The sequence below is a fragment of the Myotis daubentonii genome, chromosome 1, assembly GCF_963259705.1.
Source record: "Myotis daubentonii chromosome 1, mMyoDau2.1, whole genome shotgun sequence".
In the NCBI taxonomy this organism is placed as follows: domain Eukaryota; kingdom Metazoa; phylum Chordata; class Mammalia; order Chiroptera; family Vespertilionidae; genus Myotis; species Myotis daubentonii.
The window spans coordinates 107,665,923-107,692,766 of NC_081840.1; the positions used below are offsets into that span (position 1 = coordinate 107,665,923).

General features: G+C 51.1%; 1 protein-coding gene across 12 annotated transcripts in view; it reads right to left on the reverse strand.

Moving 5' to 3' along the window:
• The window catches only part of LINGO1 (leucine rich repeat and Ig domain containing 1), a 270,078-nt gene that overhangs the window by 12,058 nt on the left and 231,176 nt on the right, over window positions 1-26,844 (reverse strand). Inside the window, exons 1-2 of one of the 12 annotated variants that reach the window (XM_059656193.1) lie at window positions 5,627-5,939; window positions 465-542 (exon numbers count right to left, since the gene is read on the reverse strand). The exons of 9 other annotated variants lie outside the window; for them this stretch is intronic. In XM_059656193.1, coding sequence (XP_059512176.1) covers window positions 465-542; window positions 5,627-5,632 — 84 coding nt within the window. In that variant the 5' untranslated portion in view covers window positions 5,633-5,939. Of the gene's footprint in view, window positions 1-464; window positions 543-5,626; window positions 5,940-5,976; window positions 6,240-26,844 lie in introns of those variants that run through there. 2 more of the 12 variants (XM_059656202.1, XM_059656201.1) reach the window with 2 other exon arrangements.

The window sequence follows — 26,844 nt, forward strand, 5'->3', positions numbered from 1 at the left end:
CCAACCCCTTGCCTAAGCCCATTTTTCCAACATGGTATACTGAGCTCAGTACACATATGGGTGCTGTGTTCTGCTCAGGTACAATTAATGCCATCACCCAGCTACCCGTTCCTGAGAAACCCAGATTGCGGGGAGGGCATTGGCACATCTGCAGATCGCTAAGGAGTGCCCCAAGAGGATGCAGAGTCCAATGCAGGCCAAAAGGACAGAGCCAAGACCCATGAGCAGAGGCACAGAGGAGGCCCATTAAGCTTGGTGTGAGGAATCAAATGGCAGATCAGATGGCTCAGGATGTCTTGGTAAATAGTGAGTGAGCAGCCTGTCGTGAGAGGTCCAAGGATCAGAGACACTGAAGAAAGACTGTTCTGCTGGGATCCATACCGCAGCAGCCCTTCTTAGCTCTGAGATACCCTCATCTTGCATCAAAGTAAAGGGATTTGAGATGGCCAGCCCCTCAAGTGTACCTGTAGCCCTGTGCTGGGCCAGGCAGGGGAAGGCTGCTTGCCAGGCCCCAATCTTTCCTGTAGTTTCCAGCAAGTTCTCTGCAGAGGGAAGCAGAGGAGATGGCAGAGAGATTAACTCCCTGAAATGGGAAAAAACAAAAACACACACACTAATAACATGTAATAAGTGGTTGGAGATGAAGAACAATGCCCTGGTAATATTACCTTGGTGGCAATCAATTTGGGTTTCACATGAAATAGGCATAATTATTCTACCAGCCCCGTTGCTCCTCTCTAATCAGATCCAGGGGCCCCTGTCCAGGCAGGGAAAGGCACCAGGCTGGCAGAGGGAGGCACTCCAAATTACCTTGCCAGCACTGGGCTTCTCAGCCCCTGTGAGTAGGCAGAGGGCTTCATGGAGGGCCTTGAATATGCCCAGGAGCCAGCTTGCTCAACCACCCCTCAGTCACTCAATGGTAAGAACAATCAGGGAGGACTCCCCAAGGAGGTGTGAATGAAGGAAGAAGAAACATACATTCGTTCTATTCTGTTTGTTTCCCAAGTCACCAAACTCTTATTGAGTACTCATTAATGTGAAGCCCCACATTGTGCCAAGGTGTAGAGACCAGATTTTCAGGGTCCTGGGCATTATTGCAATAATGAAGCGCAGGCTCCCTCTATCTCTTAAGCTAGGACCACCCCTGCCCATCCTGGGGTGAACACAGAATCACTGGGGTTCCTTTGACTCTAAATTCACAGGGACTCAGGCTCTCCTTGCCCCTTTTCCATTTCCTCTTTGTCAGGGAGTCTTCCCTGACTGTTCTTGCCCATCTTTCAAAGCAGGGGTTGTACAGACAGCATCCCTACAACTGGGGAAACTGAGGTGCAAAGGGGATGATCCCTTAGTGAGCATGTGTTACACACTGGCTGCTGCTCATCTCAACCCATACACCAGAAACCTTGAATTCCAGAAATGCAAATCAAGACCATAATGTTTACCAATTTATAATAACGATGGAGACACCTGAGCATAGGAGTGCTCGTGAGGGTGCAGAGCAACAGGACATCACCTCCTGCTGGGGACACATAAAGGATTCAATTACTTGGGCATGTTTTCTAGTAAAGGTACCTGCAAACATGCCTCTAGCCCATAATTCCACTTCAAGCTCTGTGCTTCAGGAGACAGGACAAGTGGATTCACAGCAGCACTGTTTGTAAGAGCAAAAAGGAAAACAACCTACTAACAGAAGAACAGAAAATACACTGTGTTGTGTCCAAATGACAGACCACTGTGCATCAGTGGAAATGAATGAACAGCATCTACTATTATTTGCAACAATAGAGATGAAGCTTACAAATATGATGTTGAATAAAAAAGCAAATTCCAAGGGACTGTGTATGGTTTCATGTTCTTTTTACAAAGTTCAAAAATAACTAAAACTGAACAATCTATCAAAATATATGATTTTAAAAGGCAAGGAAATGCTAAATAGATAATTTAGGGTAGTAGTTGCCTAGAGAAAGAGGCCAATAGATAAGGTGAGAAGAAGCACATAGGAAGACATATTAAATGCTAGCATTCAGGGTGGAGAGTAGGGTCACAGTGTTCATTGTATTGTTATTATTAATACTAAATACATTGGTTAGTTAATTAGCAGGCCACACCCAAAACAGTGAACAGAGCCCCAGAGCAGGGGCCAGGAGGAAGGCATTCTAGCCTGGGCCCCATGCTTGTTAGCAGAGACTTGAAGCAAGGCATTCCACCTCTGTGGCTTTGTTTTCTAGCTATAAAATCAAATCTCTGTAGCACTTGCAATAGTAAGACTGAGAGCACCTCACTGATAGAAACTATGAGTAGCCAGCATTTCTTGAGAGCTTACTGTGTACCAGGTATTGCTCTAAATGCATCACATATATTAACATACTTAATCCTCATGATGATCCTAGAGGTAAGCACTGCTATTATCCTCATTTTATCGATAAGGAAACTGAAGCCCAGAGAGATGAAGTAACTTGCCCAACAAAGTCACAGAGCCAGGCAGTATGGAGCTGAGATTTAAACTTGGGCATCTGGCTCCAGTGTCCACCCTCAACAACTTCACTATAAAGTGACCTGGAAGGAACTGAACACACATGAGGAGGAGACTGTTGTCCGCACAACTCTACCAGGTCCATAGCACCTGAGGATATTCATTCACTCATTTATTCAACACAGAAACAAAGGTCGGCATCAAGAATGGTTCGAATGCATTTGGAAATGAACTTGCCCTCCCTCACACATGTTCTCCAAAGAACTGTCCCGATTCTGGAATACCCTGCTTTCTGTGTGTCTCTTCAACATCTGCTACTACCTCAGGACCCACTCAGTCTCTCTTCCTGGAGACCCCTGACTGTCTCAGCCCCCAGGAACAAATCCCATCCTTCTACGAGTATCTGTTTGAGAGCACCCTGCCTTGGTTCTCCTCAACCTCAACCCCTGCCTGGGGCATCCTTGATGTTACCCAGCTCTGTCCATCAGTACAGGCCAAGGACACTGTGTCCTCTCCAGGTAGTCTTTGCCCCCAGCCAACAGCTGCTCCCTTGTGCCTCCCAGTGTCTTGGGGACCAGGCAGGGAAGCTCAGGGGTTGGGCATAGGATTGTCCAAAGATGCTCAAGGCTGTCCATGGGAGCCATGGGAGGGCCTAGCCTGGAGCCAAGCAGGCAGCTCATCCAGGATGTATAGAATAAATGCATGAATGAATAGGCTGGTGTGATACTATGTGCAATCCAACGTGATTCTACTAGTATGCTGTGGGTGCCTGGAGGAGGTTCAGTGACTTGAAGCAGTCAGGAAGGCTTCCTAGAGGAGAGGCCACAAGAAAGAAAGGAGAGGAGAGGGCCTCTGGGTAGGGATGCTGGATCAAGCCAGGTGATGGGGGAATATGTAGAGGGACTTACTGGTGGTAACAGAGCAGAGCCATCGGAAAGGGGGGAACCCTGGGCTGGAAGGCCATTATCCTTCCATAGACGTGCCACATGCAGGGCAGACAGACCAAGAGACCCTGGCCAGCAAACTAGCTCTGACTCTGAAACCACCACCTCCTCCTGCCTCCCCTTCCAGGCCCTTCCCTAGCCCCACACAATCCACTTCCTCACCTTCCATCTTACACTGCCTCATGCCTCCATGGGGCCCCTGCACAAATCACCTATGGCTTCACTTCCCAACAGCTCCAACTGTCATCTTCCAGCCATTTGCTTGGGTAGGTGCCTGGAGTACAGCACCATCACTGGCACCAGGGATTCTGTCTGACTTTATGGTGAACACTCATATGTACGTGTGTCCCTCTAGAATACTGGGTTTTAGAAAAAGGTATCTAATATAGGAAAAATTAATATTCAGAGGCAGGGGATGGAGGAGCTGAGCATGGATCAAAAAGGACTATTACAGAGGGTAGAGTGGTCTCCTGCAGTCACATAGGGGCCCTCAGCCCACAAGCATTCATGATACCTGGGCCCCTTGGATTCAGGACCCACTCTAACTCCAGACTCTGGGAGCACTGCAGCCTTGACCAAGCCCACATCACACTTAAATAGGCAGCGGGTGGGAAAATGGGCCAAAACAACAAGAATACAACAGAGGGCTGCCCTGGCCTTTGCTAAGCCCCACTCCAGGAGGGGCAGCTGGGTACTGCCTGAAATCCCCATCTGGATTCCAAGGAGTTTTTGGCTTATCCCTTCTGTCACCTCATTTTCTTTCTCCTGCCTCAGGCCATGAGGAGAAAGGAGGAAGTCCAAGCAAGCTGTCCCAGCAGACCAGGTGCTGGCATCTTCTCAGAGGTATGAGGTATCTTGAGAGCCACCTAACCCACACAAGAACAAAGAGTCTGGGACAGCTAACCCTTTCTTCCCTCACCAGCACTCCTCACTAGATGAGGGGAAGCCCCAGGTTCATTGCTCCCTGGGCAAGGAAGGCACTGGTGCGGAGCTGTTAGCATAATGACCAGTAGGGCTGAGCCCAGAGCCCAGGGGCAGCCTAGGTTGCATGCCCTCTGGCAATCTAAGCCAAGCAGAGGAGAACTGAGGGAGGGCTGGTCTGGCAGGGAAGGGGCTTGTCCCCCACTTCAGGGCCTCCTACCCTCCCACCCCACCAGGGCAGAGCTGTTCCCATCCTCTAACACAGGGGTGGGCAAACTTTTTGACTCGAGGGCCACAATGGGTTCTTAAACTGGATCGGAGGGCCGGAACAAAAGCATGGATGGAGTGTTTGTGTGAACTAATATGAATTCAAAGTAAACATCATTACATAAAAGGGTACGGGTTTTTTTTTTTGGTTTTTTTTTAGTTTTATTCATTTCAAATGGGCCGGATCCAGGTCATAGTTTGCCCAGGGCTGCTCTAACATATCCCTTCTTCCCCACCCCCACCCCAGGAGCTCTGAGAACAAAGAGGAAATGCTGCTGGCTGGATGGGGCTGGGCTGAGGGGCCCAAGGCAAGAACTAGGAGGGACTGCCCATTGGGCCTGGCCCCTCCACTCCTCACAGTGGGAGCCACCTGGAGGGACACATCTCCTAGGGTCCCTTAGCCACCTGAGGGGTGGGGAGCAACAGCAACGAAGTCGGAGGCTCTCTTCTTTTCTCCTTCTCAGCTGGTTTCCACCTCCCCCCCACCCTGCCTCAGAATAAAAAGTGGGGCAGGAGGAGGTGAGAATCTAGGGCTGAATACAGACAAAGGGGAGGCCCCTAATGGGTTCCTGGGTTCTCCACAGACCCAACTCCCTCTCCTCCACTCCCCCTACCGGCCATTTCCCCTTTTCTCCACACCACTGGGGTTGTACCCGTGCTGGCTCATGTGCATGGGGGCATCTGTGGTCCAAGGAGAAAGGCAGCAGCCACCCAGCCCTGAGCCAGGATGTACCCTTCAGGGTGAACAGTCCTCAAAATGGGAGGGGTGGAGGACCAGCAGGACTGGGACTCTGGTGGGGGTTCCTCCACAGCTCCAGGTCCCAGCTAGCCAACTGGAATTTGTTGGAGTGGAGGAAAGGGGAAGGAAGAATCTTCATTTCTTAGGCTTGAAGAGGGTCAGATCTGTGACCCCCAAAGGCGGGGGGGGGGGGGGTCTGGGTCGCACTGTGGTGCCGCGCAGCTCCAGGGGGAGCCCACAGCGGCCCCCAAGGGCGCTTGGCACGGGGCTGCCCGAGCTCACCTGCATCTCTGGTCCGCCTTCTGTGTGCTCAGCTCTGTCACCAATTGCATGTCTCCCAGGCCAAGCCACAGCCCCTGCCCAGCTCTCTCCTCGGTCTTCTTCTTCTTCTTCTTCTCCTCCTCCTCCTCCTCCTCCTCCTCCTCCTACTCCTCCTCTTCCTCCTCCGTCACCTCAGCAGGTCTGTCCTGTGCCTTCGCAGAGCTGGCCCTCCGACTGTCCGCCCGACCCAGGCAGGAGCCCAGACGAAACCGGAGACGGGGCTGGGCCCTGGAGTGGGGAGGCAGGAGGCCGTGGATCCGGTGGACAGAGGGGCAGGCGCGCTCAGGACGTGCTATATGGGCTCCACGAACCTGGTTCTGCGTCCAGAGCCGGCCCGGCGACGCCGCTGCCTCTGCCGCTGGGGCCGGGATGGAGGCCGCGAGCGCTCCGCAGCGGGGCTGGGGCCAGGGCTGAGGCCCTCGGGCAGTGGCCGCGCATGCTGCTCGGAGCCCCCCTCAGGAGAGGCACCGAAGCTGCGGGGTGGGGACTCCGCAGGTTCCCGGGCCTGGACCCGCCGCCGCCTGCCCGCTCCCGCACCCGCTCCCGCGCAGGCTCCGCCCGGGCCGGGCCGCTCTCTGCCGCGGCGTGGGGAGGGAAGAGGGAACGCGAGGAGCGAGCTTGGGAGGGAGGGGGTCCAAGGGAGGGAGGCAGCGTGTGAGCGGCAGGAGCCAGGCGGGGGAGGAGAAGGCGCGGCCGCACCACTAAGGAAGGGGGAGGTGAGGTGGGAGGGGGGTGGCTCGTCTCCTTTTCGCGAAGGGGGCGGGAGCAAGCAGCGCCCCAGCGCTGCTCTGCACCCATAGAACGGCGAAACTGGCCAGGGGCGCGCCCGCCTCTCGTGGGAGCCGGCGCCCGGGTGTCCAGCCTTGCACATGGCGCGCCCCTCCGAGTCTGGGCTCAGGGCCAATCACTGGCCAACGTGACCCTCCCTCTTGTGTTCGCTCACCCTCTTGTGTGGCCGTATACGTGTGCATGTGAACCTGAGTGGCATGTAGAGTCACTGCACACTGCCGTGTGAACGGACACACGTACGTCAAGGGGCAAAGCTCTCTACCCGGTCAGATTGGTTTGGTCCAGAATCTCTGTCCTGCGCCTTCCCCCCTCTTCTCGGAAATGTCTTCGAGTCGCTGGAAGGCCCACAGGCTGGTGTCCTAGGGGGTCAGGGGGAAGCCCCAGGGGACTGCGAGGAAGGCGCGCTTGCTTAGTGGCTTTAACCCAAACCAGATCTTGCTCCCTCCTTCCCTTTGCAGCCCATTCCCACCCAGCCTGGTTTCCTGTCCAGCAGAGGGAGCAGGCCACTCTGTAAGACTCTGGCCACAGATACTGCACCCAGCGACTAGGAGAGGGCAGCATAGAGCTTCCGTCTGGGCTTGGTGGGCCCTCTTCCCCTACCCTTGCAAAGATCCAGGAAGTCCTGGGGTGGGGCCACATACTCCGATGGGACCAAGGAATGGAACCTCTCCTCAGACATCCAGATCCTCCTTGACCAGCAGATACAGATAATTGGCTGGCAGGGGTGTCCTGGTAAATAGAGCATGCTTAGTGGGCTAAGACCCCTGGGACCTCACCTCCTTCCACTGTACATTCCCTTCCATCTCCTTGAAGCCAGCACTTTAACACTAAGCTAGTTTGATTAGGATAACGACTAATGCTGATACTCGCCCCTTCTCCACAGTTGGGAGTGCATTCCTTTATCACACTAGTGCTCCTGACACCTTGGGCCCACAGGAGTAGGGGTTATGACAGGCAGAGAAGCTGAGGCTGGGTGGAAGAGACTGGCCCAAGGCCTCTGAGGCTTCAGACAGACCCCGAGATCCTGTTCCCAGTGCCTCTACCCACCCCCTCCCATGGAGCATGCCTGACATTCATTGCAGATAACCTGGCTGGCACAGTGAGGCCACCAGTCTTGCCCCCATCCCCAGCACAATCTTGCTTCTCCACTGTTTAGCCTCACACATGCAGCCCAAAGTGTTGCACAGATCTTTTGTTCCAGCTAAACAGATTCTGCATACCTCTCAGTCTTACTGCCACACCACAGCTAGGGATAGTCTTGCCTGGAGAAGCATCTCCTGTCTTCCATGTCTGTGTCCATCCTCATCCTAGGTTTGGCTGGAGCCCCCCTCCTAGCAGAAGCCGATGCTGTGCTGCTGTGCCCTCTGCATTCACCCTCCAACAATCCTGGGAGGAGATGCTGTTCCCCTGTGACAGAGTCAAGGAATCCCAAGCTCCGAGAGATTACTGACTTGCCTGTGGTCACACAGCTGGTAATACGCCTGGAAAGAGAATTTGAATCGCCTTCTGGGCTGAGAAAACCAGTAGGCGGCAGGCTTGGCTGAGGGAACTTATATGTGGGAGGGGAAGAGAACTGGTACAGGAGTCCTCCTCCCTTCAAGAGCCCAGCGAAGGCGGCTCCCTGGCCCCTCAACTCTGCTGCCTGAACCCCAACATAGGCTCCTGGCTCCCCCTTCCAGGCTATTTGTGAGTTACCCATGTGCTCCCAACTCCCACACCGCCTCCTCCCACCAGCCCAGCAAGAATAGACATGCTCATGCTCTAGCATGAAGGTCCCACTAGATGTGAGCTAGAGCAGACCTGCAGGGGCTGGCAGCAGGGAGGGAAGGCGACGGCGGGGGCTATTCCTGGTGTGGCTTCTGACTCTGGAACAGCACAGCCTTGGCCTGTCTCCACCCCCGACTCACCTGCTCCCTGCCTCATTATCTTGTCAGAGAAGTGGGAGCATGCCTAGTGTCCCCCAGCTAGCCCCCAGATGCTGCCTGAGGAAGTTGGCATCCCGGGGTAGGGTTCTCTGGGGCCCAAAATGACCCTTTCAGGGGTGACAGCAGAGCTGTGTCTGGGAGGAATTGCCCTGCAGTCTTAGTTCTACATTGCTAACAGTATCCAAGCCATTTCCCTTCCCTGTTTCTTCAAAAGAAATGACCTGTACCAGCATCCCCGGTCTTATTTCACCAGTGGAAATAATGGGAAGGGGAAGGCTTTAGGGGGAAGAACTTGAAGAAAAGGCCTTTTTGAGGATCCAGCCTGGGCTTGGTGAGAGTGCAGGTTCCTGACCTTGTCATCAGAGACCCCATAAAAGGGAGGCCTGTTATTGGGCCCTCACCCGGTCAGAGCCTCTACATGAGCTGCAGAACAGTCTGGAGAGCAGCCCCCAACCTGCCAGGGGTCCTAGGGCCATGGGGACATATGGGAGTGGCCCAGTCTGGGTCTTCACTGACACAACCAGGGAAAAATACTCAGGCGCTACCATTGAAGATTCACCCACACCTCCCAGCCTTTGTTCTCACTGGCCCACCTGTTTGGCATGCCCTCTCCTTGTCTCCACCTGTGCTTTGAGACCAAAACTAAGACTGTTCTATTCCTGTCTTCACTCCCTGGACTGAAATGGCCTCAGAGACAAGGCCCCAGTCTCATCCCTTTCTGTCCTCAGACTAGAAGCTCCCAATGGTAGTAGGCCCAAGACAACATGTTATATGGATGGGCACAGAGCAGATCCTGGCTTTGGAATGAAAACTCAACAACTCCCAGTCAATCAAGAACTGATAGCTGTGAGAAAGAGCCAGCCTGCTGCAGTCTGAGCCCTCACAGCAGAGCAGAGAAGCTGGAATGGGTTTGCCAGGAAACTCTGGAGAGGGGACAGGGACCTCTAACATTTATTCCTCCCCTATAGTAAGCCAGGCTCTGAACTATACTTTATGTACTTCTCACTTCAAGACTGGTACTTCTATCCCCATTGTACAGATGAAAAAAACTGAGGCTCCCAGGGCACTGTTGAGTTGCTCAAGTTCACTCTGTGTGCAAGACGGCCAGCTGGGTTTTGCCTCTGATGTCAGAGCCCAAGCCCTCTTCTCCCCGACTCTGGGGGAGCTAAGGATGCAAGATGAGGATGGGTCCCCCAAGAGCACAGGAAGGAATGGGTGGCACACAGGCCTGTCTGTATGCCTGCTCTGTGCTGGTCCTGCCTCTTGCATCCCAGCAGCTTGTGGGGTTTTATACTAATGATTATTTCTGAAGGCACTTGAAATTAATGACAGCTCTAAAATGGCTGGGGCAGTGGAGTCACTGCTGAGACCTCTAATTAGCAAGAAAAACAAAGACCAGGAGTCCAGAATGGTGGGTGGGGGCTGGGCAAACAGCATGGGACAGGGATGGAACAAGAATGGGGGAGTGGGTTGGAGCCAGCATCTAGCTGGAAGTGCCCATGTCCCACTTTATGCTGTAAATTTGATTCTGACCTCTTATTGACTTGCTGTGTGACCAGGAGAGGGTCATTGCCCATCCTGGGGAAAGTTCTCCCAGCTATACAGTGAGGTGTTGGCTTGGGGGTCTCTAAGCACAGGTCTCTGTGGCCCTGTCTAGACACTGGGGAGAGTGGGATGAGGCCTCCCACAGGGGCTCCTTGAATGACATCTGTGGCTTCAGCCTCCTAGGGACTCAGGGTCATTCCTGGACTCCTGGTCTTTGTTTTTCTTGCTAATAAGAGGTCTCAGCAGACTCCGCTGCCCCAGCCATTTTAGAGAGGTGCCCGCGGACACAAAGGACAGCCCCCTTTTCCAGAAGCCTGTTCTAAGCACCAGAGTCTCCTGCTCTGAGCTGGCCTTTGTGTCCTTGGGCACCTCTCCGAGTCTTGGTTTCCTCCTCAGTAAGATGGGAGTATCGGTAAAACCCATTTCACAGGGTTAGTGTTAGGACCTCATTACTTAATATAATCCAGTACTTGATGCTGGGCCTGGCACATAGTAGGTTCTTGATAAATGCAGGTATTTTCGTGGTTATTATACTTACTGTTATGCTTGCTGTCTGCCTCTGAGCCTGTAGGCCCTCCTTATCCCACTTCTAGAAATATATCCCAAGAAACCAGAAACACCTATCAGAAAGGATATATGCACCCCTATGTTCACAGCAGCACAATTCACCATAGCTAAGATCTGGAAACAGCCTAAGTAGATGAGTGGATTAAAAAACTGTGGTACATCTATACAATGGAATACTACACTGTGGTAAAAAAGAAGGAGTTCTTACCATTTGCAACAGCATGGATGGAGCTGGAGAGCATTATGCTAAGTGAAATAAGCCAGTCAGAGAAAGATAAATATCACACGATCTCACTCTTTTATGGAATATAATGAACAACATAAACTGATGAACAAAAACAGATCCAGAGTCAGAGAAGCATTGATCAGACCGTCAAACCTCAGAGGGAAGGTAGGGGAGGGTGGGGGTAAGGGGGAGAGATCAACCAAAGGACTTATATGCAAGCATATAGGCCTAACCAATGCACACAGACAACAGGGGGGGTGAGGGTATGAGTGGGGCAGGATGGGGGTAATGTGGGGACACATATGTAATAACTTCATCAATAAAAAAATTAAAAATAAATAAATAAATAAAGGTCCTGGCAGCATTCCCACTAGGAAAGGCCTTGACCGAGTTCTTTGTCCTTTGAGGATCAGGAACACCAGGAAGGCAGGGACTAATCTTGTGTTGCCTCCAGTTTCCAGACAGCCCAGAGTCCTGATTCCAGAGGGTGTGATGTGTACAAATTAAAGTCGACTGAAATCCATTATTCAGAACAGACCAATGGGTTTCTCTGTGGAAGGGGCCAGGACGTGGGGGCCAGGAGTACTCTTAAATCCTCAACTCTCATGTCCCCTCATCTCAGGGTCTTGGTCACCCACACCTCCACTGGAAATATCCCAGTATCAGCAACATCTACTTATCTAGAAGCAACGTAGGCAGCAGCCTCCATTACTTGGAATCACACTAAGAACCATGGGAGTCAAAAGGCTCTGGGAGGCCCCAAGGCAGAAGCACCATAGAGAGACAAGGTCCCAGGGCTGGCCCCTGCTCAGCCTACTCACACACCCCTACTGAGCTGTGCACCTGGTTGCTGCATCCATAGTAGCTGAGAAGCAGGAAATTTGTCTGGGTCCAGGCAGGAAGGGGGCTTGTTAGCCCTTCCATCCAGAAGCCCATCTGGGAAATACCTGACGTTCCTGACTTTGCAGTTAGCTCTTCTTAGAACACAGGGAAGTGTACACTCCATTACACACACACACACACACACACACACACACACACACACCACTGAAATAATTAAATTGAGGGCAAAACAAAAAAGCAAACACAAAAGGCAGTTTGTGTGAAGGGACCACTCCCTGGTCTTTGGGAATCTGGGCTCCAGGCTTGGCAGAAAATCTTCTCCCAAAGGTGTGGGCTCAGCTATCCACATGGCTCATGCCAGGGGGTACTTGCGCTAATGTGTGCAAACAGGCAGCATGATTAGCAAATCCATTTATTAAGTGCTTGTTGTGAGTTCTGTTGTGCAGGAAACTTGTTTATTAACTGAAGTTAGAACCTATTATTAACTTAAGTCAAAAGTGGTGTGGCAGCTCAGAAGGTCTCCAACCTCAGGGCCAAGCAGTCTTGAGTTCCAGTCCTGGCTCTATATCTAACCTTGTGACCCTAGGCAAGTCACTTCACCTCTCTGAGCCCTGTAATAGGCAGCCCCTAAGATGACCCCAGATAGTCCCTGCCTTATGGTATTCTGCCCTCCCCACTACATGTGCAATCCCCTACCCTCAAGTGTTGCCTGGACTAATTGGCTCATTTATGGCAGAAGTAATACCACTTCTGATATGAGGTTACAAAAAGACCGCGGCTTCCATCTTTGGTGTCCTCATTCCGTTACATGCTTGTTCTCTATGACAGAGGCCAATTGCCATGTGAATAGCTGCTCTGTTGAGAAGCCTGCATGGAAAGAAACTGATGTCTCTAACTAACACCTCGCAAGGAACCGAGACCTGCCAATAGCCACACGCGCAGGCTTGGATGCAGACCTTCCCCAAGTCCAGCCTTGAGATGACTGATACTCTGGCTGACACCTTGACTGCACCTTTGTGAGAGGCCTTGAGCCAGACACACCCAGCTAAGCCTCACCTGACCCACAGAAACTCTAAGATAATAAATATTTGTTGTTTTAAGCCATTGAGTTTTGGGGTGATTTGTTACAAAGAAATTGATAACTAATACCTGCTCCATCTGTAAAATGAGCATAAAAACTCCTTTCTCCCAATAGGACTGGGCATTGAGACAACACAGGCAAAGTACCTGCTGCCAGTCTGGGTGAGAAATGACAGAGCAACTAGGTGCTTATCCAGTAGAGTTGAAAAGATACACAACTGTGACCCAACAACTCCCTCCTGGGTATATAAACTGGAGAGATACACCTATGGAAGCAAGTACAGGAACACTCACTGAGGTGCCATTGTTGGGAGAAGGCATGAACAGAATGTGGCACAATCACACAGTGGAATATTATGCAACACTGAAAACAAATACGCTGGAGTTACCTGCATCAGTGTGGGTTACCCCACAAACACAATGTTGACGAAAACAGCCATGACATGTATAAGATAGTACCATTTACATAGGGTTTAAAAACAAACCCTAGACTGTGTATGGCCACCTACATATATAGGAAAAATATAAAAACATGCATGGGAATGATCAACAGCAGTGTTGCCTCTGAGGAGAGAAGAAACGGAGGTAGTAGAGTTGGGCCTATCCCAAACCCTACACTCTGAAATGTTCACCATGAGCAGGCACAGTAGTTCTCACTCATTTAATTCTTTCAGAAACCACATGGGTCCATTCAATTATTATATCTTCTTACAGAGGAAGAAATGGAGCCTCAGGGTCTCCAGGGAGATATTCCTGGGCTTTCAAGTCCAGTGGGAGGCCAGGGCTTGATTCCTCAATTTGCCACTAACTAGGAGAGGCCATATTATCTCCCTGGCCTTGGTCTATTCTGTAGAACAGGAGAGACTTGCCCCCTTCTCCCTTCGTAGGTGTAGATTGAGATGCTTGGAAAGTCTGTGTAAATCAATCTGAAATATTTTCAGAGGCCCCCATGAGCCAAGCCTGGAGCAAGCTACATAGTAGGGGAGACTGAAAACAAAAAGGTATAGACAAGAGAAGGTGTGAATTAGAAGATGATTCAATTCAACACAATTCAGTTCAATTTTACCTCGATTCAGTTCACAGACAGACAATGGTTAAGGTTAAGGAATTTTGCTTGAGCACCCACAACATAATAGACCCTGTATTTGGTGCTTTTATCATTTATCTCACATAAGCCTCAACTACAACCCAGTAAAGTAGGAACTGTTATTATCCCCAAATCCCCAAATGAGGAAAATAGGATCAGGGAAGGTAAGCTACTTCCCCAGGTCACACAGCAGAGCTGAGATAGTCTCTCCCTCCATCCTACCCTGCCTTCTATTTTATGCTGTGGGCATAGATGGAGGGCCCAGGCCTTGCTGCACTCTGGGGGCCCCAGCCCAGAGCAAGAAGGTCTGGTGGAGTTGGGAGGAAAGGGAGATGTGTGTGGCTGCAGTAGTCAGGAAAGGTTTCCTGGAAGAGGAGGTGGGACCAGGGCTTCAGTGGGCTCACTAGTGGTGAAGCAGGTGGAGGCATCTCTCCATCTACATCTATCCATTAATTCACTCAACAAACACTACAGCTTTCTCTGTGCCCCAGATAGGCCTGGTCTAGTAGGAAGGTTCAATGCAACATGATCCAGGCTGAGGCGAGGAAAGCGTTGGGAGTCATGCACACACAGGGCAGGCACTGGGGAGTCATGATAGATAAACAGGAGGTAGGAAAGGTGACAATGGCTGAGCTGAAATCCAAAGGGTGAGCAGGAGTCAACCAGCTGTACAGTGGGGCATGGTGCTCTGAGCAGAGAAAACAGCAGGTGCAAAGGCCTGGCCCAGAATGGTGGGGAAAGGCAACTGGCCTGAGTGGTTTCAGCTCAGCTGAGGGGGGATGGGGCTGAGGCTGCCACCCTCTCCCTCTCAGGTAGAGTGTCTGCTTGCTGTGTTCTCTAGCCAGCTAGGTCCCCAGACCAGCACAGCCCTGTTAGGCAGGCTGCACTCTCTCCAAAGGGATTACGAGCAGGGGAATTTGAACCATAATAGTGCATGTAATTATGTACAAAAATGAAGGAGAGCTCCTTAATAATTGATGATGGGAGAAAGTAAATATCAGCAGAGGCTTCCAGCTGCATCACCCCATTCCATCTGGCTGGGACTGAGGGCAGCTGCCTGGTCACTAATATGCCTATAAATTATTGGAATTATAAGATGAACCATATACAACTTGTTAGACAAGTCTAACAAAGGGCAGTCAGTGCCTGGCATTGTATGGACTTGCCCACACCCTCCCAGATTGCAGAGGGAGATGAATGAAGGTTGGGTGTGGAGAGAGGCTGAAATCTGGCTGCCCCACTCCCTGCCCGCTCTTCTGACCCACTGTGGAGTCAGGGGGCGGTGGGAGAGAGAGGAGGTCCACAGACATAAAGAGCCAAACCGGGCTGTGAGATCCCCATCACTGTGGTGTGCAAGCAGATGCTGGACAGACCTGCCACAGAGGATGCTAAGGGGGCCTGAAGAACTCTGAGGTTCTGCGCAGCCTGATTTGCCGAGGCAGGTTGGGGTCCTGGAAAGAACTGGATACTAGAGCCAGACACATAGGTGCACATCCCAGGAAGCCTCTTGCTGGCTGTGTGACCTTGGGCATGTCACCTACCTCTGAGTCGCTTTCCATTCACACTATCTGGGGAGTGTGGAGATGGTCCAGGAGTGAGCATACAGGTATGATATTCCTGGTGCACAGTAGGGCACTCCTCCTTCTCTCATCCACCCCAATCTTACAGGGCTCCGAATTAGATCAGGCCTAATGAGGCTTCCCTCCACCAGGCCCTGTTTATACTTCATTAAAGCCTGAGTCCAGGCCATGAGTAAGAAGGGAGGAGCAGCTGAGGAAAGGAAGATGTCTGCTGCCAGTGCTTGGCCCACTCTAGGCTCCACCATACACAGGGCACCCCCGTCCACAGGGAGCAGAGAAGAAAGATGAAGGCAGGGATCTAGAGCCAGAGCTACCACCACAGAGAGGCTTTGGGATGCAGGGGAGGGGGTAGGAGTGGTGGCTGGAAATAATATTTTGTCTCCTTGATGGTGGAGAGCTTAAACTCCACTATTTCTCAAATTTGGGGTCTGCAGTCTCTCAGATGCAGCCTGATTTGGGCACTTGGATGTCCCTGGTGTGCTCAGCTCTGGCAAGGGCATAGGGAAGGTGCCCTCATGCAGCCTGGCCCTAGAAAAGCAGTCAGATCACCCTCCATAACCCTCCCAAGGGCACACAGGGAGCAGGGCTGGGCTCATCACTTGGGCTTTGGGCAGCAGATAGGCTCTTGTCCCCAGTCCCCAAATACCCTCAGGAGAGCATTAGTTCTCGCAGTAGTTTCCTTCTCCCAAAAGAAGGGAATCCTGAAAGTTCTTATCAGCTACACTTAGGGCTTAGGCTCTCCTCCAGGGGTTTTCTCTGTACCCCGTTATCTGATCTTGTGCAGCCTTGGTCTGTCCCACTATGGCCTGTTTTGCAGATACACAGAGAAGCATTGCAGCTGCCCAAGTCAGAGTTGAGGCCTGGAGCCTGGGCCTCCTACCTTTCCCCACACCAGCTGAACTCAGCCCCAGGAGGAGGTGGGGGGATTATGGCATCAAAATTGGTGCTCAGCATCATGTTGTGACAGCCACTGTGGTGTGGTGTTCCCAGGAGCTCTTTTGCTGCATGAGAACTCCCAGCCATTGGCATGTCCTGTCCGGCACCTGCCCAGTGGGCTGGGGGCAGCTGGCAGCAGGTACCTACAGTGATAGACAGGTAGCCTGGTCTGAGAGGGATGGAGGCATCTTCAAGGGACAACTCCTGGGACTGGGTGCTCATTCTGAGCCCTAAGGACATCTTTGCCCAGGATCACATAGGTCATATGTGGGGAAGTTGAAAGGTGTCTGTCTGGTTTCAAAGTCTGCACCAAACTGAATGGGGGAGCATGCAGAATGTGACCCCAGCTGCTACAAAGAACTTGGCAGGGTGCTTACTTTTGGGGGTGGGCTGGTCAGGTCAGACCACAGCCCCTCATGGCTCTCACAGATCAGCATCAGCCCCACCCTGATAGTCTCTCTCTCTCTCTCTCTCTCTCTCTCTCTCTCTCTCTCTCTCTCTCTCACACACACACACACACACACACACACACACACACACACACACACTCCCCATCTCTCTGGCTGACTCTCCTCTCCGAGGATCAGGGGAGAGAAAGGCAGACCTGACTCTCAGCTAGTGACAGGTGAACCTGACCAGGTTCCATGAGTGATGCTGAGGGCTGAGAAGGAATGGGGCACAGAAAGGCTACCTGGCTGAACCAGGTAGGAGAGCAGGCCCCTAGGGATAGGACCAGAGGTTATGGCAATCCCCAAAGGCAAGGAAAGCGCCCTTTCCCCCTTATCTAGGTCGGGCCTTTATAAGGACTGCTGGAACCATCAACAATAGGTTGCACCGAGGGAAGAGAGGCTCGTGGGATGTGTGGAAGGTGGTACATAGGGAGGGAAGCCCTTGAGTATCTCCAGGGTCTCTTCTGGCTATGTGGCTCTAGATGCCCCATTCCTGCCATTCTTGGGTGTGCCACCCCACCAGTCATAGCCTGAGGGTCAGGGAAGAGGAGGTATAGAAGGTGGCCTTCCCCAAGCTCTATGGGATAGTGTTTACACCCAGAGAGGAGCCACAACTCGGGCCCAGAGATAGTAAGCCAAGGGGAAATCTCAGGTAGGGATGCAAGAAACCAGGGCATCCTTCCTGAGAGTCTGTACCAGCTCCCAGCAGAATGCTTGGGCTTTTTGCCCTCCTACCTCATCCCCCTCTACTATGGGATTGGATAGGGGGATGATATGTCCGCAAACAGGAAAATGGGTGGGTGCGATGAGTGGGAAAACCTTCTGGAATATGGACGCCTCTGAGCAGAGCACTTGGGCAAGTCCTTTCCCTAATCCAAAAAGTCATGAGGATTATGTGACATAATCCATTCAGGGCCTTGGGCACTGAATGGTCAGCCCTCAAGAGAGTGACCACTGTGGTAGAGTCTAATTGGTGCAGTAGTGCCTGCTTTGTGTATGTATTAGTTTTTTGTGTTAGTGGTTATTAAAAATACTAGTGGCTCGTGCACAAATTCATGCACATTGAAGGGAAATTAATTAGAAGAAATATTTTAATATCACTATTCACCCTTGCTCTATAATAAAAGTGTCAACCAAATTCACGATCGACAATGACAGATTGAAACACAGGCATGCAATTGGCACCAGCGAGAGCTTAATATATATCGTGCACATGCAAGTCAATGTTTAATTTTAAATTGCCAGTGTGCATCATATGTACCAGCTGGTCGGTCAGTCAGATGGTTGGATGGATGGACAGTTGGTCACTTTTATATATATAGAAAATATAATTGTGTTGTGTGGCAGATCTATGGTGAGTGTATCACTGTTAAACAGGAGGTGTCATCTCTGTTGTGTATGTCAGAGTTAAGCTTCCCGAGCAGGACTTTTCTGCATCTCCCACATTCTCCAAGGCTTCTCGCCACAGTCAGAAAACCCAAGTCCCCTTTTAGGGCTTCCTGGCTGTGCTGGGGAAGAGCAGCACCTGTGGTCTGTATCTGGGCAGTGCCAGCTCTCTCTGTCCCTTCTCTGCCCATGTTATCCTGAAAGCCTGAAACTGGCTACCAGAATCTGGAGGCCAGGTGGATGAGGGGATGCTCTGGTTCTGGGGGTCCCAAGGGCAGACCTGAGCATCTACCTGCTCCTTCTGGGCCCTCCACCTGCTTGAGGCATTTCTGCTACCTGGGAAATGAGGGTGCTGTTGGTGGAAGTGTGAGTGACACCAGGAGGGCAAGAGAGAACCAGCACATATACCTGAGATGACAGGAAATGAACCCAGAGCCAGTCTGAGCTCAGGGAAGGCTAAGCTCTAACTGACTTCTCACTGGCCACTCCTAAAGTTGATGAACACAGCGCTGGGCTGGCTCCCTCAATCCCTCCAGCAACATGTGCAGAAGGGGCTGCTGTGCCCATTTCACAGATGAAAAACTAAAGCTCAGGAAAGGGAGATGACTTGTCCTAGTAAAGCCAGTACCAGTGGCCAGGTCTGGCCCTGGTGACATTCACCGAGTTTTAGGGTTGGATAGAGGACCCCTCTTCACTGGATAAAGGATGTGGCTCAGGCTGGCTGCCCACTGTGGAATGATCTGGAAAGTCTCAGACAATGGGAGGGCCCCCACACTCTCAAACCAAAACATGGGCACAATATACTCAGATGGAGTGTTCATATCACCTGCTGGGGCATGAAAACAAGCCACAAACTTCTGCACTGCCATAATGGCTCATAGGGCAAGTAGGGAGAGGGCCCTGGTGTGTCTTCCAGAAATTTCCTAGTGCACACCCAGACACTCCTCCTCCCAGGACTGGCCTGTCTGGGAGCCTTCATCCTTCCCCAAAGAGAACAGGGTCAAGAAGACCACCCAGTCCCTCTCCAAATCAGGGGCAGAGTTTTCTGGGAGGAGGCGGCCCTAGCCAGCCAGCTTGCAAAGACTTCATACATCACAGCTCATGATGCAGGGGTCAGGGAGGACCCCCAGGGTACACAATGGGTTGGGGAGAATGGGGAGCTGACCTTGAGGCCTGCTCCTTCTCACCATCTCTCCCTAGAGCAGCCCAAGCAGCAGGCAGAGGGGTGGACCTCATCACCACTCATCCTTCCAGTGCCCAGCTCTCTCTCCACTCTAAAACTTGGCAGGGCCATTTTCACATTAGTTAACAAGCTAGGGGAGGGGGTGCTTGCACATCTCATGGCTAAGATAAATGCCAGCAATGTCTGAAGTGTGAGAAGCACCATGAACAAATGAAGGCAGGTTGGTCCCTGCAGGCCCTTAGTTACAGGCCTGCGCTCACTTTGTACCCACACATGTTTTACTGGTCCCACTGGAAAGCTGACTCCAACCCCACTTTAGAATGGCTGGCAGCCTTTCCTTAAGCCAGCATTTAGCTCTGAACTGAAGAACAGAGAAGCAGTTAAACACCTTATTGATAATTCTCCCCTTGTGGTGGACATTAGCCAGCCTCACTCAGGTGTGGAAGAGGAGACAGCCCAGGAGCATAAGATCCCAAGTGGTTCTCGGACACATACACTGCCGGGGGTGCCAGGAAACCCCAGAAGAGCCTCAGCCTAGTTGGCAGTCAGGGTGAGTCCAGTGAATGAGTGAGTGTATGAGCAGGCCTCAGTTTCCCTATCTACAAATTGGGACAGTACTGCCTATATTGCCTGCTTCATGCATGGGCCAGCAACATGAGAAGGGTGGTGAAGGGTCTTCTGCATGAGCCTGGTGGGGGTGTGATTGGGACAGGCATACCTATGGCCTCCATAGTTAACAAGCTGGGGGAAAGGGGTGACTATCTATCTCATGGCTAAGATAAATGCCAGCGACGTCTGAAGTGTGAGAAGCATCATGAACAAATGCTTGTTCCTACTTGTCAGGAGAGTGTGGCCCCACCCAAACACAGCTCCCCCCGCACACCAGCCTGCAGGAAGACCTGGGCAGGCACATGGATACACTGCCCACCACGGGCACGTATGCTAGCACACTCTGGTTCTGTCCCCAGAAGGAATCCTGCTTCCCAGCTCCCTGCTGTCATGGCAACCAAGAGAGCTGATTGGAGTGGGGGCGGAAAGTGGTGAGGGGACCAGGCTGTAGCTCATAATTCATCCAGAGGCCAAGTTTTCCTTTCCTCTTCTTTGTGCCCCAAATGTAGTCACAAATCTATGAGCAGGAGGGGCATGGCAGGAACCTGGGGTTTCTCCACTTCCAAGAGGGCCAGAGTAGAAGCTAACCAGCCCTCCCTCTTGGGAGCAGCTGTGGCAGAGCATAAACACACATTCAGGGCCAGCCCCTGGCCCAGACTCTCCCCTGTCTGAGTCTGCGTGATATTATCCCAAATCCATTCTCACGGCCTGAAATTACAGCATGAGAGATTTCCTCCATGTGCCTCTGAGGCACCTCTGTCTCCATAAGTGACTGAGCTGGAATTAGCTGACAGCCAGGGAGGGCATGCTCATCTAAACTGGGCCCAGAAGGAGGCAGGCCCTGCCACAGACCCGGGGGGGAAAAGTAAATGTCTAACTCCAGGACCTCCTATAATCTAGGCGATAACTTGTTTCACACTCGCAACAACTCTATGAGGAAGGTTCTGTTAGCTTCCCCATTTTACAGATGATAAAACAGAGGCACGGAGAAGCACAGTACCTTACCCAAGATCGTAGAGAAGTAAGTGACAAAGCTGGAACCAGCACCCAGGGTACACTCTAGCTAAAGAGTGTAGAGGCCTGAAGAGGACTTCAGGCTGGGTGGCTATGTGGTCTGGGACTTAGAACTCATTGTTCTAACTGCTTACTTGATAGGCACTGATTCTGAAGCAGGGAGGGCAGTTTCCTTAGTGGCCTCCCTAGTGGGAGTTTAGAGGTAGGTGAGTGGCCTGCTGAGAACCCAAGGCCCCCAGAGGCTCTCAAACCTGGCCCTGCTATGGCACCAAGAGGTGTCCTATCCCTGACCAAAGGCACGAGGAAGCCAGATCTTAAATGGCCCCAGCCCATCTGCCAGAGCACGGGCCAGGGAAAGGCAGGCCCACTATGATCAGAGCAGAAAGGGAGGAGAGACAAGCCCTGGAGGTTGGGAGGAAATCTCAGGGGTCTCCATGGAGGAGGCAGTTTTGCAAGAAAGGTAGGATCCTTCCATGGAGAGAGGGGGACAGACATTTTAGGAGGAAGGAACAGCAGGTGCGAAGGTGCAGAGGATGGACAAAATGGGGTCTGTACAGGCCCATGGAGTGGCCACAAGTGCCTATCTTGGGGACCAGAGTCAGAATACAGTCAGAGGCCAAACAGGAGCCTGGAAATTCCTTTCCAAGGTCTCCCTCCCCAGCTGAGATGCCACCATTTCTAAAAGGCCAAGTAAGGGCCCAAAGGCCTCCCTGATATTAAGCAGGAAGATTTACAGATACAATAGCAACTTTAAAGATCACAGATGACACTGCCTTTGAGCCCAGGTTCAAGTGGGCATGGAGTGGCTGGCAGCTCAGAGCAGGTCAAAGGTAGCCTTGCTGAATGCTGTTTCAGGTAACTAGAAAGGCCCTGACAAAACCTTGGCCCACTCTCTGCTGCCCTGCTCCATGCCTGCCTCTCTCTTCCCTGTCTATTTTGCTCTTCTCTTCCTCCCCTCTCTCCCTTCTTTCCTTGTGCCTTTCTATTATTGTTCCTTTATTTTATTTTCAGCCCTCAGCACTTTTCCTGAAAGAGAACAGCTGGGCTGCTGGAATCACAAAGGGATATTTTTTTGACTACTTTGCAGATTCCCCACCTCGATGAAAACTGATGCCACCTTTGCTAACAGATGGACGGACAGACGGTGAGATATTTATTTCCCTGCCTCCTTTTTTCCTCCCTGTTTCTAGGCTCTGTTCTGAGGTATCTAGGAAGACAGGGATGGCAGAGGGGATGGTAAGTGGGAAGAACTTTGGGGTCCTCAGTAGCATTATAACCCCATTTTACAGAAGAGGAAACTGAGCCCCAAGATCACCCAGATATAATTATAGTTACGATATTAACATTAACCATACTGCTAGCATTTAAGGAGTATTTGGCTGCATGGTAGGCACTGGGCCAGACACTTTAATGCAATGAACCTATAGGCAGATGCATTATTGGCCCCATATTACTGAGACTCAAAGAAGGGCAGTCACTAGCCTAAGGTCGCACAGCTGATCAGGTAAAGTTGGAATGTACATGCAACCATGCACATGGCCACTCTAGCAGCAGCCCCCTCCCCACCCCAGTTCTCTGTACAGTGGGAGAACCAAGATTTGAATCCACATTTGTCTACATTCTCATTCTAAAACTGTTGATTGAAGTTCTAACACAGGATGACCTATCCTGAACCTAACCCAAATCTGATTCTGAGGCCAGTGGTTACAGAACTCCAGGCCAAGCCTAGCTCAGTCTCTGACCTTTCCTGTCTGGGCCTCAGAGACTCTACTAAGAAAGGGAACGATAAGACAGGCTGAGCCCTAAGTAGCAACAAATGAAGTGCCCCCTTCCCAAGGGTCACCCTTTGCTCACCCCATTCAACAGAGCTGGAGACTTCAGGCAGGCCCTTGCTCTTCTGGGACCCCAGTCTGCTCCCTAATGTCAGAGGTCCCGAGGTGGGAACAACAGAAACTCAAGCCTAGGCCTCAAACCTGCTGTTTCACATGCTAGTGGTCCCAGAAATCCTACAGACACACACCCCAGAGCACCCACCCATGTAAGGCCAGGAGGCTCTGCATGTGTTATTGTGGGTCTTGATCTCTGTGCCCCCAAATTCAAACTTCAGTTAGTGCCTTTAAGACACATTCAAGGAATTAGCCTCAATAGTTGAGGGAGATCAGCTGGATGGGATGTAGGTGCAGTACAGGACAGCCCTTGTAGTATCTGCAAACCCAGAACCTTCCTTGGCTGACAATGGAAAAATGTGTTTTAGTAGCAGCACAGGTTCAGGTCAGTGGGATGTTCCAGGCAAATTTATAGCCTATGTAAATGTTCATGAATTCAAAGTAAACATGGTGGGTGGTGATGCCTGTGTTGTGTTTGGTGAGACAGAGGACTTTATAAAAAATACTAGAGGCCCAGTGCACAAAATTCGTGCACTGGAGGAGGGGTCCTTGAACCTGGCCTGCCCCTTCTCACAATCTGGGAGCCCTCAGGGGATGTCCTACTGATAAGCCACAGTCTGGCCTCCCTCTGTGGGAGGTGACTGGCTGATCAGGGAAACGCACCGCCCCATCACACCTCTGCTGCTGCCACTGCCAGCCATGAGGCTGCCTGAGCTTCAGCCATCTCAGCCACTGAGGCTTGCCTGAGCCTCGCCCAGCCCTCATTGCCTGAGCCTTGGGCCCTTGCAGTGGCAGCAGCCATCAGGAGCACTCACAGCCACTGCTGCCATGTGGGGAGTTGCCGGAAGCCGGTCCATCATTGCTGCTTGACACAGTCGCTGCAGGGAAGAAACATCTGCACAGCATATGTTTCAAGGGACCTGGCGTATATGGCATACTGTTCTTAATATGTTTGCTCCCCTTCTTAGCACTATGTGTTTTAACCAAGGTCACCTCTCTGAGAAAGGTTGTTTCCCCAGGTGGGGATTTTTCCCTGGAGTTAGGGATTAACAGGACTAAGGAAGGGAATAAAACCCCTTAACTAAGTGCCAGGCGGGTAATTAATCACTTTAACTATGAACAATCACACTTAAACTACATAAATCTTTACTTAGGATAATCTCCTTCAGTTACTTCCTTGTAGCTTAACAGAACAATAGAGTAGTGACCTTGGAATGGAGATAACAAACGCCCTAACCTTTGGAATAGAATGGATAGGATTAAAATCAAATGGCATAAATACAGATGTAACAGAAGAATAAAGAGAGAACCTGGCTAGAAGCTGGCTAGAGAACCTGGCTATGCTGATCATCTGAACGCTGCTGTCTCCGTGTCCTTCATTCTTCGCCGACTCCGTCCACACCTTTGGAAACCCCTGGACCCACCAGGGCTGGACCCCAACAGGGAGTACAGGCTGCCCTCTGCCAGGCCCCGCCTACCCCTCCCCATCCCTGATGCTGCAAGTCCCCGCCCACGCCTGCTGCGCACACAGCCTGCTGATCGGTTGTTACATGACGGTGTCCCAACCAATTTGCATATTACCCTATTATTATATAGATGAGATATCTGGTTGATGAAATGCATGTGTGTGGTCAGTGGCAATGCACATGTTTGCTATAAATGTGAGGTCTGAGGCAAATACCCATGGGAATCTATAATATGGAGCTGACCATCAGAAATTGAAGAAACCACAATGGAAAAAGAATAGGGCCAGTTCTACTCAGGCATAGGGAGAGCAAAGGACAAGGGGCACGTGTGGGAAGGAGAGAAGGATTGTGAATGGGGAAGAGAATACAGAAGACAGCTGGGGGAGGGAATTGTGGCTGCTGACCCATGGTAGAGAATCTGGTCAGCTGGGGAAGACCTCTAGCTGAAGGACAGAAAGGGACCCCTGAGGGCAATTAGAAGATTTGGGCATCTAGTGTGGCTAGCTGGACCCCCTTCCCTGGCTGGGCTCCCACAGGTTGCCTCCTGAGTCAGCAGTTACCAACACTGCTATGACTGGGCAAGTGATGCCCTACCAGGGGGAGAATGGGGAGGAGGAAAGAGTGAGGATCCTTCCACCCAACAACTCTATCATCTCAAGGGGTCAACTCTGGAAAAATAGAACTAGAGTCATGAAGCCTTAGTTCCAGCCCCAGCCACCAGGCAACACCAGTCAATAAAATCCCAAGCCTCAGTCTTCTCATGTGAAAAATGGAAGGGGTGGTAATACCACATGTGGTTCCCACATGAGATCGGATGTCAAGGGGCTTTGCAAACTGTAAAGTGGGTGCAATGTGAGGAGAAGGAGGAGGACTGGTCCCTATCGCTTTGTTGTCTATTGAAAAGCACCATGGAGGTCAATCTGATGTCTCTATGGTGTGTAAGCATGTGCATAGCATGTGCATGTATATGTTTTTAGACCTGAGTTTCTCAAGAGACTCTACTATGGAGGTTTGTATTAGGAGAAAAGAGGAGGAAGTGAAATTTCAGGATAATCTTAAAAGTGAAAAAAATTATTATATGTCAAAAGGAGAGGGGAGGCTTAAATGGCTCCCAGATGGGACACAGCATAAAACAGTTTTGCTGTTATCTTTCAATTATCTCCATGCAGAGAAAACAGGCAGAGGGTCACCATACTAACCCTGGGCATCCAGCATAGGGCAGCCTAGACCCCAAAGTCTTGTCTGGGCTGAGCAGGGTGTCACCCAGCAGACCCCAGAGGCCAGGGCTAGGTCCAGTCCAGTCTTCTTGTCCTGGGCATCCAGCTCCTCCTGTTCTGAAAGCCACTACAATGGGACGAGGACAGATTGGAGCTGCTTAGTGGTGGGCCAGGCCACGTTGGATGAAGATGAAGTCTCAAGACAGGTTGGTGGTGGCTAAACGGTGGTTTGAGGCTGCAAGGGAGTCCCACAGGGTGGTCACAGTGGGGAGGCCATGCATGGCTAACACAGGATTGGGAGATGGGGAAATGGTGGGAGGGTGTTGGAGTGAACAGGGCACATAGTATGGAAGCTGGTGGCTCTCCCAAGCCAACCCTGAGCCTGTGTTAATGGGGGGCAAGTAGGTGTTTTAGAGGCTGAGTCAAAAGCAGGGCTCAGGCAGGAGAGGAATGTGGAAAAGGAAAAACCTAATTGGGAAAAAGTAGCTATGGCAGATTCATGCATCTGGGTATGTATACACTTTTGATGGAAAACTGAATTGGGGGGAAGAGAGAGTCCTCCACTTGTGGGAGGGGAGCTGGGAGCTCACTGCCTCCTTCATTGCATGTCCCTAGTGCCTGATATTCAAGAAATATATATATATATTTAGTAAATGAGAGACACCTGAGCCTGGCCAGCATGGCTCAGTGGTTGAGCATTGACCTATGAACCAGGAAGTCATGGTTTGATTCCCGGTCAGGGCACATGCCCAGGTTTCAGGCTTGATGCCCAGCAGAGGGTATGCAGGAGGTAGCAGATCAATGAGTCTCTTTCATCATTGATGTTTCTACCCCTCTCCCTTCATCTTGGAAATCAATAAAAATGTATTTTAAAAATAAAATAAATAAGCAACAGAGGCCTGAATAAATGAAGCTCTAAGAAGGCAGCTGACACCTTCTCTCTGATAATTTGTAGGCTGTATTGAAAGAGTTAAGTACCTGAAGAAGCCAACACAACCTAAAATTGCTAATGAGAAAGTTGCTGGCCTGGAGACAGGATTCTCAACAACATGTGCCCAGGGCACACTAAGTGCTTCTGGAAACCCAAATCTGGAAAAAGTAGTAATAGTTCCTTTTTTATATACAAATGGATTTTTCAAAATTTAATTTATTGGGGTGACATCTTATCTAATAAAAGAGAAACATTCAAATTGACCATACCCCCGAATGCTTCCCATTGGCTAATCAGCAGGATATGCAAATTAACTGCCAATCAAGATGGCGGCCGGAAGTCAGGCAGCTGAAGAGAACAGGAGGCTTGCTTGCTTCAGTGACAGAGGAAGCCAAGGTTTCCGGCCTGTGACAGCCCAGCTCTGAGCTCCAGATGCAACAATGTTGCAATTATAGAAGCT